Source organism: Astatotilapia calliptera, chromosome 9 (genome assembly GCF_900246225.1).
Source record: "Astatotilapia calliptera chromosome 9, fAstCal1.2, whole genome shotgun sequence".
Lineage (NCBI taxonomy): Eukaryota > Metazoa > Chordata > Actinopteri > Cichliformes > Cichlidae > Astatotilapia > Astatotilapia calliptera.
In genome coordinates this window covers 17,346,999-17,365,088 of record NC_039310.1, presented here as the reverse complement: position 1 = coordinate 17,365,088, position 18,090 = coordinate 17,346,999, and the positions used below count along the sequence as shown (strand labels likewise).

The 18,090-nt window shown below is 40.1% G+C and overlaps 2 protein-coding genes across 14 annotated transcripts; both read right to left on the bottom strand.

Annotated features, from left to right (window-relative positions):
* Positions 1-1,525: 1,525 nt before the first annotated feature.
* On the bottom strand, positions 1,526-6,206 carry LOC113029000 (receptor-type tyrosine-protein kinase FLT3-like). 5 transcript variants are annotated; one of them, XM_026179552.1, is made up of 16 exons: positions 6,090-6,206; positions 5,899-5,940; positions 5,467-5,717; positions 5,103-5,179; positions 4,377-4,528; positions 4,174-4,298; positions 3,951-4,062; positions 3,608-3,750; positions 3,253-3,431; positions 2,954-3,092; positions 2,695-2,872; positions 2,479-2,579; positions 2,265-2,379; positions 1,979-2,184; positions 1,794-1,878; positions 1,526-1,699 (listed from the first exon to the last, which is right to left on the bottom strand). In XM_026179552.1, exons 3-15 carry the CDS (start codon positions 5,474-5,476, stop codon positions 1,796-1,798), a joined length of 1,620 nt encoding a protein of 539 aa, XP_026035337.1. In that variant the 5' UTR covers positions 5,477-5,717; positions 5,899-5,940; positions 6,090-6,206; the 3' UTR covers positions 1,526-1,699; positions 1,794-1,795. The 5 variants fall into 5 exon arrangements, with proteins under 5 accessions (XP_026035337.1, XP_026035338.1, XP_026035339.1 ...); XM_026179553.1 differs by having other exon boundaries at positions 5,467-5,586; XM_026179554.1 differs by having other exon boundaries at positions 5,467-5,543.
* Positions 6,207-8,695: 2,489 nt separating this feature from the next.
* Positions 8,696-16,145, bottom strand: LOC113028998 (receptor-type tyrosine-protein kinase FLT3-like). 9 transcript variants are annotated; one of them, XM_026179542.1, is made up of 13 exons: positions 13,483-13,967; positions 13,280-13,404; positions 13,057-13,168; positions 12,403-12,551; positions 12,036-12,214; positions 11,737-11,875; positions 11,478-11,655; positions 11,262-11,362; positions 11,043-11,157; positions 10,757-10,962; positions 10,573-10,679; positions 10,195-10,290; positions 8,696-9,673 (listed from the first exon to the last, which is right to left on the bottom strand). In XM_026179542.1, the coding sequence occupies exons 1-13, from the start codon at positions 13,488-13,490 to the stop codon at positions 9,119-9,121; spliced, it is 2,070 nt and encodes a 689-aa protein (XP_026035327.1). In that variant the 5' UTR covers positions 13,491-13,967; the 3' UTR covers positions 8,696-9,118. The 9 variants fall into 9 exon arrangements, with proteins under 9 accessions (XP_026035327.1, XP_026035330.1, XP_026035329.1 ...); XM_026179545.1 differs by having other exon boundaries at positions 10,573-10,610; positions 13,483-13,802; XM_026179544.1 differs by having other exon boundaries at positions 11,737-11,839; positions 13,483-13,802.
* Between the last annotated feature and the right edge of the window lie 1,945 nt (positions 16,146-18,090).

Here is an 18,090-nt window from a genome sequence, read left to right as displayed (position 1 = left end):
GCAGGAGCAGATAAACAGGGAGCCAAGGTCGTAGCTTAGGCGCTGTGTGAGAGAAAGCATGTGAATGTTTAGGCTTTTTATGATAAGGTGGAGGCACCAGAGGCTATAAGAGTTTGAGCAATGCTCCACCATTTTGAGATCTGAGGCTGTCTGCATACAGTGTCCATCTCCCACGCGTGTGACTATTAAAATCATCGTTTGACTTAACCCGGCCGGACCAGTGTTGTTATTGTGGTTTTTCTCTTGTCTCCATCCCCAATATTTTGAACCATAACAAGGCCAGTGGACACTCTTAAGGATGAGGATGTACACATCCTGGACAGGGAGGAACGCTGGTTTGAGCGCGGAGTCAAGGAAGCCATTTACGTGAAAAGGGAAAGACCATCTCTGAATTGAGGAGGGGGCCTAAGGGTACATCTTTCGCCATCTTACAATGCTGGGATTGCAGCCATTCCCCAACTCTCTGTGAATGGTACTCATGGCCATTGATCAGTGGGCTTTGATCAGTGGTTGTTGATCAATGGTCATGAGAATTTGCATAATTAAGACTAAGGAACTGACCTCCCAGCCCATTGTTCCTTCAGTGGGCTGGTTTCAATCATTATGCAAATGTGCTGTTTATAAGATTTGGGGAAACCTGCAGTCAGCTGAGACTGAAGAAGTCACTTGGATGAGTGACGAAACGTTTCTCCCACAAAACGCTACGTCCAGATGAACAGAATCAACTTTTGAAGAGTAGCTGTAAATACACAGAAATGAGTGCAGTTCTGATACACGAGAGGAATTTTGTGGGTTGACAGGGTGTGCCTGTAACTTTTCCTGACTGGAGCTTATTGAGCACAAGAATGACATACAAGATGCGGTTTCTACAGCCCAAGTATACTTATATGATGGTGCATGAGTACTACACAAGGCTGCATGGTGGTGCAGTGATTAGCACTATCAAGTCATCACAAGACAGTTCAGGGTATAAATCTCTTGATATGTTACGACATGTCTTTTTGGAATTTAAATGCTCTCCTTGTAAATTTCTGAGTTTCTTGGCATCTTTCACATTTAGACCTTCTTTATTTTGTACAGTTTGCTTAAGCTGTAGTATATAGTTAAACTGTGGTAGATAATGAAAAGTGTTAGGTTAAATATGATTTATCCAGTTCCAGCAATAAGTATAAAATGCTCACTATATTTGATTTAAAGATAAAGACACTCGATTTTACTCTAAATGATTGTGAGAAGACTATCAAGTAACATGCTGTATGGATAAAATGATATATGGGTGGTAACTGTATCTGATGGTTACAGAAGATCCTTCTCAGATATTGAAATGTCTGACTACACAGACATCGTTCAGAAATGTCCACAGAGGTCAGTGGATCATGGCAGTCGCTGAAATTCTGGTGGTTATATCTTTATAACCAAGCTGAAAAAAAGAAAGAGAGTGAGACTGAGTGATAATGGTTATTCATCCAGTTGTGGAGGTGAACAGGCCGACCCTCTGCCCTCAGTCTACAAGCTGGTCAAACAGTGATGATGAGCTATGCTCTTTATTTTGTTCATAAAAAGATGTTTATAAAAAGACCAAATATATACTTTATTTTTGATGAGGTACATGAGCTCTTTATTGACTACAGCCAAGCCAGAAGCAGAAGCAAACTGCCTACTTTCAGCACCATCATGTTGTTATAAGTAGGTACACCATCTATAATATAGAAATACAAGGACAATAATAAGAATTGATTAATTAATAATTGACATTTTATTAAAAAGTAATGCAAATAAAAAGTTCTTTGTACCTTTAGAGAATACTGGGTAATGGGTTTTGCAGAACCAGAACCAAACATACTGTCAGCAGGAAGGAGTTCTCCTCAGGTGGATTACCTAAAAAACAAAACAAAACAATGTGAGCATGACAACGTTTAGAATTTTTTTTTTTTCATCAAATATTTTCAGTAAATATATTCATGAGACTTGTTATTACCAATAGAGGGCTGAGGTGTAGGTGGGATGATCATGTAATGGGTTTTGCACCAGGAGCCAAGTGAGTTTGTCAGACAAAACCTGAATTGGTCTCCTTTTAACACGTCTTTGCTCACTAAGCTCTTGATCGTCTTGTTGCAGGAAACATCAGAATCTATTTGAAATGCATTTGGGACCTCATCCCAGGATGAGTCAATTTCACTGCAGCTGTGAAACAAAGTAAAAGGAGTTTAAATAATCAGAGCTAAAATGCTCTCTGAGCTGAACGGCTGTGCAGGTGATCATACCTGTCATTGGACTCAGAGCAAAACATCCAGGTATAGTTTGCTGGCACAGGACTGACAGTCTCAAGGTTGAGGGTACCATCATCCTTATTAAACAAGAAGTTGAACTTTGGTTCATCTGGAACAAAAATCAGATGATCTCAAACAATCTCACATTTTAAATATAAAATTAAATTTAAGTAATAATACAACTGTAACAAAGGTTACATTAACCCACCTACAACACACACTGATATGATCTTTGTTTCCTTTTGTCCTCCAGCCTCCAGGTGTAACTTATAATCTCCTGATATGAGTGGATCACAAAGCTTCACAGTCCTGAGAAACAGTTCATTACAGTCCTCATATCACATGATTACACTGATCATGAAAAACGTGAATGAATGGATAATTTTACACTTCTACATGATGACAGTTTGCGTCATTGAAGTACCTGTGCTGTGTTACCCATGTCTCCCTGACACATTTAGTCCTGTTTTTGTCAGGAGTCTCCCAGGAACAGTACTGGAGAACAGGATGGTAGGAAACAGTGGCCTGCAAGCAGGTGCTGGATGCCTCCTGAGCTGATATGATCTTGGTCTCATCCAGCTGTGCAGAGAGGAAACCTTCATCTGAGGAAACACAAGAATAAACCAGATTTATTCAGTGGGAACAGTTTCAAATAATAATGACATGAAATGAAGTCTACTGACCTGAGACATTAACATGAACAGACTTTGAGTTTTTATTTGCACTCGTGCAGGTGTATGTGCCGCTGTGCTCCTCTCTCACTGATCTGATGGACAGGTAGGCCATCTGAACACCGAAATATGAGTCATTTTTAATGCACATCTGGAAGAAAAACCCCATAATAATGATCATTTGCAGGATGATTATCAGTGAAGTACTTTGTGTCTCAGACTGAGGAATATTAAAGAGGTCGGTCAGTTTTCAGACAAACATAACAAGAAAGTTTAAGGAAACTCTCCCTGATTACAGGACATTACTGTACCTCCTCCTCCTTCTCTGGTGTACATGAAAATGTCCTGGCATTGAGCTGTTTTCCTCCTTTCTCCCACACAGGTGATCTCAGACTGTATCCCTTTACTCTGCAGCGAAGCAGCAGAGACTGACCTTTGCTCAGGGTGACAGTAGATACCTCATCTTTGTTCATTACGCTGCTCTGTAAGTCTGAAACACACATCAGGTCCTCAAGTAAGAAATATTTGCTTTTCGGAGATTAGTTAGTGAATCTCTGGGTAAACATTGTTTTTTCACTTTCACTATATGTATTTGAAGAAAGAACTTATGGATAAATTCATTATGGATGTATTAAATTTGTTATGAATTAATTTAAATCCAGTTACCGTAGTCATACAGTTGGGAGCACTCTTGTCCTTCAGCATTGGTTGCACAGCACATCATTGCTCTATTATAATATTCAGTGCTTGATACTTTGCTCTCTGTCTTTCTGTCGCTTCCCTTTAAACTCTGTTGTCCATCCTTGTTACTGGTCAAACAGAGAGAAAAAAAAACATTTTGATATTTTTCAGAAAGCTGTGTCTATGAAAAACATTATTACCAAAGCTTGTCTGATACCTATCTAAAATCAAAATAAAGCATCTCTCTAAATGATTCAGTCTAAAATCAGAAATTAAGAAGTGTTGCTATTCTGAAGTTTGCATACAAATGTAAAGGACAACATCTTACCCAGACCATTTGATTGTGGGTTTGGGGAAACCCTCAGAGATGCACTTAAAAAGGGGAAAAGTATCTGACACGTCAACACCATCGAGCATCAGCTGTGGTTTTGTTGGACGTTCTAAACAACATCAAAGAAAACAGTTAAATTAATTGTATTGTCACTCATCGATCATCAAACAGAGATTGTTTGAGTATTGTAGAAGAAATAAGGTGAGAAGCTGTTACTCACTCATTACATGAAGAATCACAGTCGTGGAGAACATGGTGACATTGTTGGATTTACAGGTCAGAGTGTACTCCCCTGAATCTGTCTCAGAAAGCTGTGATGTGACCATGGACTGACTCCCATTTCTGCTGAGGTTAAAGGAAACATCTCAGTTTAAATACATAGAAATATAAAGCACCCAAACAGAAACACAGACGGTCACTTACACTGTCATTACTCGGTCTTCTCCTCTGATCCAGTGGCAGACAAAAGATCCAGAGAGGCCCTCCAGGGAGATGATGAGTTTCATACCCACTGCTAACACTTTGGTGATGGGACCAGATGGATTCAGATAATCAGCTGGTGTCAAACATGCTGCCTGAAAAACAAGAGCCAACATTTAATCCTCCTTCATTTAGCAGCAGTAAAATCATCACCACTGGCAAGATCTGAATTAGATTTTCCCGAAAACACATAAAAAAAGTTGATCTCCTTTAAAAAACAAAACAAACGAAGCTTATATTTTGTACCTGAACAAAACTTGTACTAAAACCTCTTCAAAATGTATTAGAATGACACAAAGTGATTACAGGAAATTACAGAAAGAGCAGCTAGCACTATTTCCCTCTCTGTTGCTGTGTGCTTTTTGCTGCCCTGTACACCATAACACACACACTGCCATTTGCGAAGGTAAGCTGGAGCTACACAAACATTAAAGAGTCGATGCACAGCATGAAAATGGGTGTTCACTTCTGTCTTATCTAGACTATAGGTGTCTTGTTTACCCAGATATGTATATGTGCAATTAATGCATATTTCAGACTGGTCAAGAGGGGTTTATTAAAGAATAATAGTTCATTTTATGTCATCTCAGAACTATTCCCTGCTTTAAGACTTCATTGTCAGTATCACTTTCAGTTATTTGATCAGAGTTTAGTTAAAACAGCTCTTACCTCATGACTGGGTACACAGACTGGAGTCTTTACATCATCAGAGCAGAGCACTCCAACAGCACACAGCAGCAGAACAGCTGGAGACATAGAAAACTGAATCTTTAGTTTAAATATTACTGAAAATCAAAACAAATGTATATACACCAGTGGGAAAAAACAAAACCAAAAAAAAAGGAACATAAATGCATCATTAAGAAGAAATGATTGCTTTTCTAAGTCAGACTGTATTTATGAACTACAACTGTGTCATAAACAAAATGCTTCATAACTCAAAATTTAGCTCTGGCCAACTACACAAACCTTGATTGCAAGTCTGTGATTACCTTCGATTGTTGTTGTGCAGGAATGAATAACTCTCACTCACCTGCAATCATGTTTCTCTGCCTCCAAGTTTTCTTTCTCGTATTCTGAAAGGAAAATTTGTTGCTGCAACAGCGCTACCTATATGAGAATTTCATCCCAAGGAAATGAAAAGGGCTAGTCTCTATGATGGTGGAAAAACAAGACAAGAAGCGAGGATATTGCGCACCAGACGGGCAGGATTTGAGAGGGGTCCTCGCACACTCACAGAGCACCAGCAATATTCACGAACAAGACAAAACAGTTAATAATATCCTAATAATATCAAAGGAAAAACAAACACAAGTAATTAATCACAGCTGATCATAACGGGACGCTTTCTCCATACATAGATAAACTAGCTTCACAGACGGAATACAGCATCTCTAACTAGAAACACAGGAAAAGAGCAAAGATGAGTACAAACAAGGTTGAAACGTTGAAAGTATCTGCTCACCCAAAGCTGCCTAATCTGGAGAAGTCTGCCTCACTGCCCCTCCTACATGGAAATGGTACAGTTTCGCTCTCTGTTATTTGTTTTTCTCAATCTTTTTGTAGAAATCGACGACTGGCTTCACATGTAAACGACATCATGTTTCACACATTTTGATGCGAAGTACTTTGACTTGAATAAAAGTCACTTCTTACCTTCTCATAAAAGTTAGATTGCTTTTCCCTTGGGACCAAAATAAAATAGACACATATGTAACGGAGCCGGTGTTCCAGATCTACTGGCGTTTAGATCAACTGGCGTTGGTCGAACAGATGTGTGGCATTCTTGCGTTTCAGGAGCTACTACCGACAAACCAGCAAAAGAACGCCAAATGTGTCATCTGTGACACTTGTGAGGTTGTCTCAAACACACTCCGTCAGTCTTGATGCTGTTGAACAACAAAATGTTTAAAATGTGGCGAGTTTACCTGGTGATATCCTCATGCGCAACGCGATCGCGAAAACAGCAAACAAGTAATACCACGCCGATGTTGTTCACAGGACAGCAAGAGTAAACGATCGGGAGACCCTAGTCGTCGTTATCGTTCCACTCGCACGGTTTATTTCTCCGGTTTCAGCGTTTTTGCTTCACAACTAAAGCGAGCAGTTTACTTTGTGCACTAACATGGAGTCGAGTCAACCAGCGCCACCTCTGGCCAAGTGCCACAGCCTACAGCCAGATCAACCTGTGACACACATCTGCAGCACGTTTGATTTCGTTTCATGCACAACACATTTGTACCTTTCAATTGTGTCTGTTTGTGCGTCATGCAAATAAACCTTTGAAATGAATGAAATGACACTAATATTTCACTAGTGTTGTAACATCACATGTCGTTAGTGTAGTCTGTCTGTGTCTTTACTCTGCGAACAAACATTTTAGAGTTGGTTGTTATATACAGTCTGTATAAGTGTGGTTAAACTAATAAACATTTGTAAGGAGATGGCAGTTACTGTGAATGTACAGCAGGCGATTAGTAATAAACAGTCAGACAATGACTCTGACAATCTCATTCAATCTTGCAGATTGAATGCACCTTCTGTGGAAAGTGGTACCACACAGTGTGTGTGGACTTCCCCTGTGCAGAAGGCGACTACAAATGTTGCGCATGCTAAATAAACAGAAAAAAGTGATCCCTGTTGTCTTTGCTTACTGATTGTTTTCAGTGTTGACAATCCACATTGCTGGCATTGCATCTTTCAACATGTTTGTGGGTAGATTTGGATGTACCAGGGGTAAGTGCAGCCACTCAGCCTCTACTCAATGTGATCATAGCAGCAGGTGCAGATGTGTCACAAGTTAATCTAGTAGTAGGCTATGGTAGTAGTGGACTGAGCTCCATTTGAAACTGCTCCAGCTGCTGTGTGATAGTGGATCTGCTACAAATTGAAGATCATATGGAAGTTTTGGAAATTAACCCTTGTATTATGTTGAAAAACAAAAAAGTGACATTGATTTTGTTGCGGGTCATTTAGATCCGTACTGTGTAAATCCACTCAGAATTATCCAAAAACTGCAATAAAACAATAGCAACTTTATTTCCCATCAGATTAACATGTAGAACACAGACATACAACAGTGACTTTCCATAACTATTTTAGGAACAATTTGGTTTTTCGTTCTTACAAACACATTTCTGTTGAACTTGCCCAGCGTTCTCAGTTTTTCAATGCTCAACATTTTCGATTTTGTCCACATGGACAGAATGTAACTGTGTGCTTTCTGCAGATGTACTTCTTGCATTTCTCACAAAAAGTGCTTGTTTTCAAACAGGAATCTTCCTAAGATTTAAAACAGATTTCTACGTCTCCTCCAGTCTCACAAACAGATGACAACCCAAGCGACACACCCGAGTCACTGACTTTCTTAAATCCACTCACTCTCACTGGCTGTTTATTACTAATCACTGTGTAACTGCTGTGAATTCAAAGTAACTGCCATCTCCTTACAAATCTTCATTGGATTAACCACACTTAGACTGTATATAACTACCAACTCTCCAGCCATGTTGATGGATTGCCTATATTGGCTGGAAATATTAATTTCCAGAGAAAGGACACAGACAAACGATGCTTACAGGATGTGATGTGACAACACTAATGAAATATTGACGTGTCATATTTGTCCAAGGCGTATTTCATTGTTATGGAAAAAGAATATCAAAATCATGATGACCAATTGGAGTGGTGATTTCTATGACTTTGTGTATATAATTTGGAATTTTGTACAAATGTACAATAAGGAATATATGATATCATTAGGGTTAGGGACAAACAGACACAATTGAAAGGTACAAATGTGTTGTGCATGAAACGAAATCAAACGTGCTGCAGATGTGTGTCACAGGTTGATCTGGCTGTAGGCTGTGGCACTTGGCCAGAGGTGGCGCTGGTTGACTCGACTCCATGTTAGTGCACAAAGTAAACTGCTCGCTTTAGTTGTGAAGCAAAAACCTTGAATTCGGAGAAATAAACCGTGCAAGGGGAACGATAACGACGACAAGAGTCTCCCGATCGTTTACTCTTGCTGTCCTGTGAACAACATCGGCGTGGTATTACTTGTTTGCTGTTTTCGCGATCGCGTCGCGCATGAGGATATCACCAGGTAAACTCGCCACATTTTTAAACATTTTGTTGTTCAACAGCATCAAGACTGACGGAGTGTGTTTGAGACAACCTCACAAGTGTCACAGGTGACACATTTGGCGTTCTTTTGCTGGTTTGTCGGTAGGAGCTCCTGAAACGCAAGAATGCCACACATCTGTTCGACCAACGCCAGTTGATCTAAACGCCAGTAGATCTGGAACACCGGAAGGCTGGTTTTACTTCCACAGTGGTTTTGTGCGAAGGAAGGAAACCTTCCTCCAGTGAGCAGTGGAGCCGCCAAGGGAAAGCCCACGATTTAAAACTGTATGATTAAAAATATAATTTATTATATTTAAATAGTTAAAAATGCAAAATGAATTAAAACAACCTTGGCCAAGGGGTAGCACAATAAAAGTCAATAAAACAATATTAAAAAGTCCAGTGGCCTGCGCCACGACCTAAAAGTCCCAGGGAGCTAAGAAATCCAGCAAGTGGTATAACCAAAGGAACCAGCGGAGTCCTCGCCTCCCTCTCGCACTCACGTCCTGATATGCTGAAGAAGGAGAGGAAGCGGCAGTCACTATTCTTTCCAGACAGGTTTACTTCATAAAAAAGGGATAAGTCAGAGACTTACCCCGGGTGGGCAGAGCTCTCAACTCCGCCCGCCGCTTCTTTAAAACTGGAAATCGGCACAGCCGTCTCGTAGCCTCCGCTGGTGCTGTCTCCGCTCTCCCCGCTGGTACTGTCGCTCTCTGCGCTGGTACTGTCGCTCTCTGCGCTGGTACTGTCGCTCTCTGCGCTGGTACTGTCGCTCTCTGCGCGCTGGTCCTCCTGCTGGTGCTCTGCGCGCTGGTGCTTGCATTAGCCAACTCTAGCCGCCTTAGAAGGGAAAACCCGGCGGCGTCTCGCCGCCCTATCAATGTTTCTGTTCCGGTTTCCCGAATGGGCAGAGCTCTCAACTCTGCCACCGCTTTCCTGTGGCAAACCAACCGGCACCAGCCCATCTGGGCTTGTGGCCGCCGCCACCGCCTGATATCGTTCACTCTCCCAGTCCTCACTCCACCATCAGTCTCTTCTCTCTCGTCTCCCATCACTCTTATTGGCCTCCGGGACCTCACAGGTGTGCCTGGTTCATAATCAAGGAGGGGCGGAGACTTTCCAGGACAAGTCACCGATGAATACCATAAAACATGCAATAAAACCCATAAGAATACAACACTATACAATATTAAAGAAAGTAAAACACAACCAAACATGCACAATAAAAATATCTTAGGTAACTTGTCCCTCTCCACCCCGTGACACATACACATGATTAACACAAATATATGATTACAAGCTTTTCTTTTAATGAATAAAACATATTGTACTTCAGGTATAATGCTTATATATATATATATATATATATATATATATATATATATATATATATATATATATATATATATATATATATATATAAGCATTATACCTGATAAGGATAAAGGGGCGTGCTGGGTGTTTTTATATATAAAAACACCCAGCACGCCCCTGCGGACGGTTTATCCTTCAAGCTCGGGTCCTCTACCAGGTCCAGTGAATCCTTAGACTCTGGCCTTCTACTTACTCCTCCAGCTACTCTGGAAAAATATTCAAGTAAAACCTCAAATCCTCATCCCAATAAAATATCTCTCACCTGTTTTTCTCTAGCAGAAGACCGTTCTCGTTCGGTGAACACACACTCACCCGAGACTCTTGTAGCTCCAGACTCTTCCCCCGTTGATCTGAAATTCTGTAAAATAAACCTTTTAAAAACTGAACACAGTCTTCTGAAAACATGACCATTGTTGGATATGACAGCTTTATCCTGAGTGCGAAACACTTTATAACTGTGTTTTAAAAAGTGCTACACAAATACATTACTGTGACAGAGATACCAAACTCTTATGAAACAAACAAAAACCATGAAAGATTCAATTAATCTCCCTCGAAGGCTGATACTGAGGTTTATATTGCAAAGACAAATGACTTGGTGCCCTCTTCTATTTGTGTTTGTTAAGCTGAATATATTTACCTTCTTTTTGATGAAGAATATGAGCACTGTGCTGACTACTACCAGAACGAGAAAGAGAGTTATATTGCCTGCTTTCAGCAGGAATATGATATCCTGAGGTTGTTTACCTACAAACAACAATGTGAGCATGACAGCTTTAAATGAATTTCATCAAATATTTTCTGATGCAAATACTCTTTATTACCTATAGAGTACTGGACTGTAGGTGGGATGATTATGTGGTAACTTTGGCACCAGGAGCCAACTGAGTTTGTCAGACAAAACTTTAAATGATGTCCATCCCCGAGCTCTCGTCTCACTGAGCTCTTGATCGGCTTGTTGCAGGAAACATCAGAGTCTGCTTTAAATGCATTTGGGACCTCATCCCAGGATGAGTCACTTTCACTGCAGCTGTGAAACAAAGTAAAAGGAGTTTAAATAATCAGAGCTAAAATGCTCTCTGAGCTGAACGGCTGTGCAGGTGATCATACCTGTGATTGAACTCAGAGCAAAACATCCAGGTATAGTTTGCTGGCACCAGACTGACAGTCTCAAGGTTGAGGGTACCATCATCCTTATTAAACAAGAAGTTGAACTTTGGTTCATCTGGAACAAAAATCAGATGATCTCAAACAATCTCACATTTTAAATATAAATGATAATTAAATTTAAGTAATAATAAAACTGTAACAAAGGTTACATTAACCCACCTACAACACACACTGATATGGTCTTTGTTTCCTTTTGTCCTCCAGCCTCCAGGTGTAACTTATAATCTCCTGATATGAGTGGATCACAAAGCTTCACAGTCCTGAGAAACAGTTCATTACAGTCCTCATATCACATGATTACACTGATCATGAAAAACGTGAATGAATGGATAATTTTACACTTCTACATGATGACAGTTTGCGTCATTGAAGTACCTGTGCTGTGTTACCCATGTCTCCCTGACACATTTAGTCCTGTTTTTGTCAGGAGTCTCCCAGGAACAGTACTGGAGAACAGGATGGTAGGAAACAGTGGCCTGCAAGCAGGTGCTGGATGCCTCCTGAGCTGATATGATCTTGGTCTCATCCAGCTGTGCAGAGAGGAAACCTTCATCTGAGGAAACACAAGAATAAACCAGATTTATTCAGTGGGAACAGTTTCAAATAATAATGACATGAAATGAAGTCTACTGACCTGAGACATTAACATGAACAGACTTTGAGTTTTTATTTGCACTCGTGCAGGTGTATGTGCCGCTGTGCTCCTCTCTCACTGATCTGATGGACAGGTAGGCTATCTGAACACCGAAATATGAGTCATTTTTAATGCACATCTGGAAGAAAAACCCCATAATAATGATCATTTGCAGGATGATTATCAGTGAAGTACTTTGTGTCTCAGACTGAGGAATATTAAAGAGGTCGGTCAGTTTTCTGACAAACATAACAAGAAAGTTTAAGGAAACTCTCCCTGATTACAGGACATTACTGTACCTCCTCCTTCTTCTCTGGTGTACATGAAAATGTCCTGGCATTGAGCTGTTTTCCTCCTTTCTCCCACACAGGTGATCTCAGACTGTATCCTGTAACTCTGCAGCGAAGCAGCAGAGACTGACCTTCGCTCAGGGTGACAGTAGACACCTCATCTTTGTTCATTACGCTGCTCTGTAAGTCTGAAACACACATCAGGGCCTCAAGTAAGAAATATTTGCTTTTCGGAGATTAGTTAGTGAATCTCTGGATCTTCTTGAAGTGAAGTTATTTGAACCAAATTTTACTCAAATTAACTCCTGTAACAATATATGGACACGTTCTTTGTGGAGTTATTTAACATCTTATTAATTAATTTCTAACCAGTTACCATAGTCATACAGTTGGGAGCACTCTTGTCCTTCAGTATTGGTTGCACAGCACATCATTCCTGTATTATAATATTCAGTGCTTGATACTTTGCTCTCTTTCCTTCCGTCACTTTCCTTAAACATCTTTGCCTCATCACTATTCTTGTTTCTGTTCAAACAGAGAAAAATCACATTATTAGTGGTGGGAAACTGTCATAGTCCCTCAGTCTTGACCACTTTCTTTCTTCTTGCACACTCACTCTCTCTTCTTAACTATCTGTATGTGTGTGGTGGTGGGAGTTGGGTTTGGGGGTGGTGGTGTTTTTTTTTGCAGGTGTGGTACTCGTCTCGTGTTGCTGCCCTCTGTGCGAAAAATCACATACATGTTCCTGATATCCTCATTTGTAGCCGTACGTAAGATAGTGGCAGACTCTTTTGCTGGATAGTTGAACTACAAACAGTGAAGCCTGGCTCCTTTGCTTATGTGAATGTTCCACTTTTCCATGAGAAACCCCCCTCCCCCAACTTACCTGCTGTTTTCTTGTGCTGTCTGATACCCTATCCTAACCACAGATCCCAACAAAGTGTCCCTCTAAATGATCCAGTCTAAAATGAGACAGAAGAAGTGTTGCTATTCTAAAGTTTGCATACAAATGTAAAAGACAACATCTTACCCAGACCAGGTAATTGTGGGATTTGGGAAACCCACAGAGACACACTTAAAACGGGGAGAAGTATCAGACACGTCAACACCATCAAGCATCAGCTGTGGTTTTGTTGGACGTTCTAAACAACATCAAAGAAAACAGTTAAATTAATTGTATTGTCACTCATTGATCATCAAACAGAGTTTGTTTGAGTATTGTAGAAGAAATAAGGTGAGAAGCTGTTACTCACTCATTACATGAAGAATCACAGTCGTGGAGAACATGGTGACATTGTTGGATTCACAGGTCAGAGTGTACTCCCCTGAATCTGTCTCAGAAAGCTGTGATGTGACCATGGACTGACTCCCATTTCTGCTGAGGTTAAAGGAAACATCTCAGTTTAAATACATAGAAATATAAAGCACCCAAACAGAAACACAGACGGTCACTTACGCTGTCATTACTCGGTCTTCTCCTCTGATCCAGTGGCAGACAAGAGATTCAGAGAGGCCCTCCAGGGAGATGATGAGTTTCTCACTGTTAGAGATTCTTTTATCAAGCACTCAGATGTAATGAAATAACACTCAGACACTTCAGCAGTTTAACGTGCACGGGTGAAACCTCAACAGAGATTCACACCCGTGGAGCAGCTCGCTGCCTTTATTTATACACAGCAGGAAGCATACAAAAAAGGAAATATCATGCTTATCTTGTCAAGCAAGCAGGTGTGATTTCTCAAGAACTTTGTATCCTCCACAAGGTCGTTTCTTATTCTTGGGTGGCGGTTTCCTGCTGCTGACATTTAATAAGAAGGCAAACAGTTTCCGTTATAGAGTAGAGAGCCAGCAGTTAAAATATGCAGCTGTTTGAGTACAAGACAGAAATATAAACACTCTTAGCTGATTATTATATGAATAATAAAACCTTTAAAAACAAAAATCCTCTGACACTTACCCACAGCCAAAACTTTACTGATGGGACCAGATGGATTCAGATAATCAGCTGGTAGCAAACATGCTGCCTGAAAAACAAGAGCCAACATTTAATTCCTCTTTATTAGGAAACTGTAAAATAATCACTGATTACTAGATCAATCCCATACTATATCAATGTGAGTTATGACTGTTCAACAGGGGCTTATCAAAGAATTCAGTGTTTATTTAAAACAGCTCTTACCTCATGACTGGATACACAGACTGGAGTCTTCACATCATCAGAGCAGAGCAGCCCAACAGCACACAGCAGCAAAACAGCTGGAGAGACAGAAAACTGAATCTTTAGTTTAAACAATTATTCAAACTATTATTAAAAAGAAAAAAAAGGTCAGGGAAAAAGAGGAAACTCAACATAAATGTGTCCTTAAGAAAAGAAGTCTTTTCACTGAGCTCTGGTGGTGCACAGACTTGGGAGCCAGGAGAGCGAAACTGGCTTGAGAAAGAATGCTCCTTATCTGCACAAAGTGATCCACACACAAGCAGAATAACAGGACTCAACTTACCTTTAGCTATAAAAGTGAGGTCATGTTAAGAAAGTACTGGTAATGTAACTTACTCCATACATCGAATAGGTAAACTGCCTTCACGGGTGAAATACAGCACCTCCAACTAGAAACACAGGAAAAGACCACAGATGAATGCAAACAGGGTTGAAATATTGGCCTTACCTGATCACACAAAACTGTCTGCCGGGCGATGGGGAATTATCCCAGGGTGCCTCTCTGTCCCTCCTAAATGGAACTGTTTTGCTTCCTGTTGGAATCCTCAATCAGGAAGATCTTTCTGAGGTAACATAGGAAGATGCATAGATGCTGCCAATAGGCTTCCTGACTGAAATCTTGTAATTCAAGCAATATCCCAGCACTGAGCACATAGTGTGCTGGACTTCAACTGAATTGCTCATGAAAAGGTTTTTTTGTCTACACTTATCTAGTTGTACAGACTTTTTTTTTTTTTGGAGATAAATGTTACAGGAGAGATAACATGATACACTTTGGCCCAGATTTTATTTGTGAGGATGATTATCAATGAAGTACTTTGTGTCTCAGACTGAGGAATATTAAAGAGGTCGGTCAGTTTTCTGACAAACATAACAAGAAAGTTTAAGGAAACTCTCCCTGATTACAGGACATTACTGTACCGCCTCCTCCTTCTCTGGTTTACATGATAATGTCCTGACATGGAGGTGTTTTCCTCCTTTCTCCCACACAGGTGATCTCAGACTGGATCCTGTAACTCTGCAGCGAAGCAGCAGAGACTGACCTTCGCTCAGGGTGACATTAGATACCTCATCTTTGGTCATTACACTGCTCTGTAAGTCTGAAACACACATCAGGGCCTCAAGTCAGAAAGATATACCGTGGTCAACATTTGTGATTTGCTTCTCTGAGATTAGTTAGTGAATCTCAGTTTTGTTACTTTCACTTCAAGTATTTGAACCAAATTTTACTCAAATTAACTCCTGTAATAATTTATGGATGTATTAAATTTGTTATTAGTTCATTTAAATCCAGTTACCGTAGTCATACAGTTGGGAGCACTCTCGTCCTTCAGCATTGGTTGCACAGCACATCATTCCTCTATTATAATATTCAGTGCTTGATATTGTGTTCTCTGTCCTTCCGTCACTACCCTTAAAACTCCATTGTCCATCCTTGTTATTGTTCAAACAGAGAAAAAAAACCCATTGTTAGTCGTGTAAAACGATATTTTTAGAGCGCTGTGTCTCTGACATATATTATTATCAAACCTTGTCTAATACCCATATTTTTCAGGTTGGTGTGTCTATGAAAAACATTATTACCAAAGCTTGTGAAAGTATCCCTCTAAATGATTTAATCTGAAGTCAGACATTAAGAAGTGCTGCTATTCTAAAGCATCTTACCCAGACCATTTGATTCTGGGATTTGGGAAACCCTCAGAGATGCACTTAAAAAGCGGGGAAGTATCTGACACGTCAACATCATCGAGCATCAGCTGTGGTTTTGTTGGACATTCTAAACAACATCAAAGAAAACAATTAAATTCATTTTATCACTCATTTATGATCAAACAGAGTTTGTTTGAGTATTGTAGAAGAAAGAAGATGAGAAGCTGTTACTCACTCATTACATGAAGAATCACAGTTGTGGAAATGGTGGCATTGTTAGATTCACAGGTCAGAGTGTACTCCCCTGAATCTGTCTCAGAAAGCTGTGATGTGACCATGGACTGACTCCCATTTCTGGTGAGGTTAAAGGAAACATCTCAGTTTAATTACATACACTGTAAGAAGTCATCTATAGAATCTACCCAATAAATCTGAGGTAACAATTTGCATTGACTTTTTTGGGGTAGATTTAGTTCAATATATTGTGTATAAAATAACTTCAATAAAAAGCTATGAAATACTTAATTAAATTGGGTAAAATTTACCCCATATTTATGTATACATTCAACAGCTACTTACTCATTGAAATTAGGTAAAATTATCTCTTGTTTGCTAGTTGGTAATACCTGATAATTAGTAATAAAATTTAATTATTATCAGTTGATAAACATTACCTATTCATATAAGGTAAAATGTACCCCCCAAAAAAGATATTCAAATGGTTCCTCATCTCAATGTTTTTATTCCATAAAAATACAGAATAAAGTGCAACACAACGGCTAATGCAGACAACACTTTCAAAGGCCACTCAGTCCATTTTAAAAGCCAAAAGCACAGAAACTCTACAAGGTTGTTTCTGTGCATCTACATTATCAAACATATATATGGATAGATAGAACAGAACACTAACACCAACATTCAATAGTTTCTGTGCTTGCTGTCAGAAGAAAAATACAGCTCCATCAAGCTATGTCCTCTGGGAACAAGAGGGGAAAGGTGTATGCATTGCATAAGCTTATTTTTGAGGCCGTGGACCTTGTTCAGTAGTTTCGCCCCGTCAAGTTCCAAAAACAGTTTTTGAAAAGTGTCAAATGTGTTCTTCAGCTCCTTCGGATATTCGAGGTTGAGGGCATATATCAGTCCCATCAGCAGTACACATGCCTTTGTTCGGCTTCCACATCCCTCCATCACTTGGTTTCCCAAGTCACACAATGGACACATCTGATGGATCCTCCTCAGCCATGATGTGGATCACGATCACCTTCATCATATTGTCTGTGTAATCCTCACATTCCTACGTGTTAAAAAGAAAGAAACAAAAAGCATGCACACGTTTTATTTTATTTAAGATGCTTTTTCAATATATTTCAGTTGATCTAAAGAGGGGAGCGGACAGAAGATGAATGGAGAAGGGGAGAACAGGGGATAGGAAAGGACAGGAGAGAAGAACATTAGGATCCCTTGAGTTAATAAGTAAACTGTTATCAATATGACAAACCTGGCAGTCATGAAAAAGATCTTCTTGTCTTTCCCCGAGGTAGCTAATGAGGCAGCAGATAAGGAGACCCCTTTTCTTCTCAATGCTCTGTGTCTGTAGGGAGATACAACTTAGTGAAAAGACTAAGTCGAGTGCTTTACTTACATTAAGACTGAATTACTTAAAAACAAAAACATGGCTGATGTCTCTCTCCAGCTTTCAACAGGTGAGAGGCTGGGTACACCCTGGACAGTCAATCACAAGGAAACATAGAGACAGACAGGATAAACAACCATGCACGCACACACTCAAACCTAAGGACAATTTGGAGAAACCAATTATCCTAACAGCCATGCTTTCTGACTGTGGGAGGAAGTTGGAGTACCCGGGGGGAACGCACACATGCACAGGGAGAACATGCAAACTCCATGCATAAAGACCCTGGGCCGGGATTTGAACCCAGGACCTTCTTGCTACCCACTGCAGCCCTCCATAATTACATATTTGTGAAAAAAGTCAAATAACATAGGTCATTCAAAGTGTCCAGCAGAGGTCTCATCTTGGAACCAGCAGCTCCTCCTTTGGCAGGCATAAGCTGCAAAAGACCTGGTGTGTACTCATCAAGTTTCAGCATGAATGTCTCCACCAAAGAAACTGTGGTGATGCGTCTGAACTCTTCGATGAGCTAAGAAGTAAGGGGACAAAAAAAATGACATTTC

Coding starts and splice junctions, on each gene's coding strand:
- LOC113028998 (XM_026179542.1), bottom strand. Junction 10,291..10,572: donor TATTCTTCATCAAAAAGAAG/GTAAATATATTC, acceptor TTTATTTTACAG/AATTTCAGATCAACGGGGGA. Junction 9,674..10,194: donor CTTCTGCTAGAGAAAAACAG/GTGAGAGATATT, acceptor TGTCCTGGAAAG/TCTCCGCCCCTCCTTGATTA.
- LOC113029000 (XM_026179555.1), bottom strand. Junction 3,751..3,950: donor CCCACAATCAAATGGTCTGG/GTAAGATGTTGT, acceptor CTGTTTGACCAG/TAACAAGGATGGACAACAGA. Junction 2,873..2,953: donor TGTTCATGTTAATGTCTCAG/GTCAGTAGACTT, acceptor GTGTTTCCTCAG/ATGAAGGTTTCCTCTCTGCA.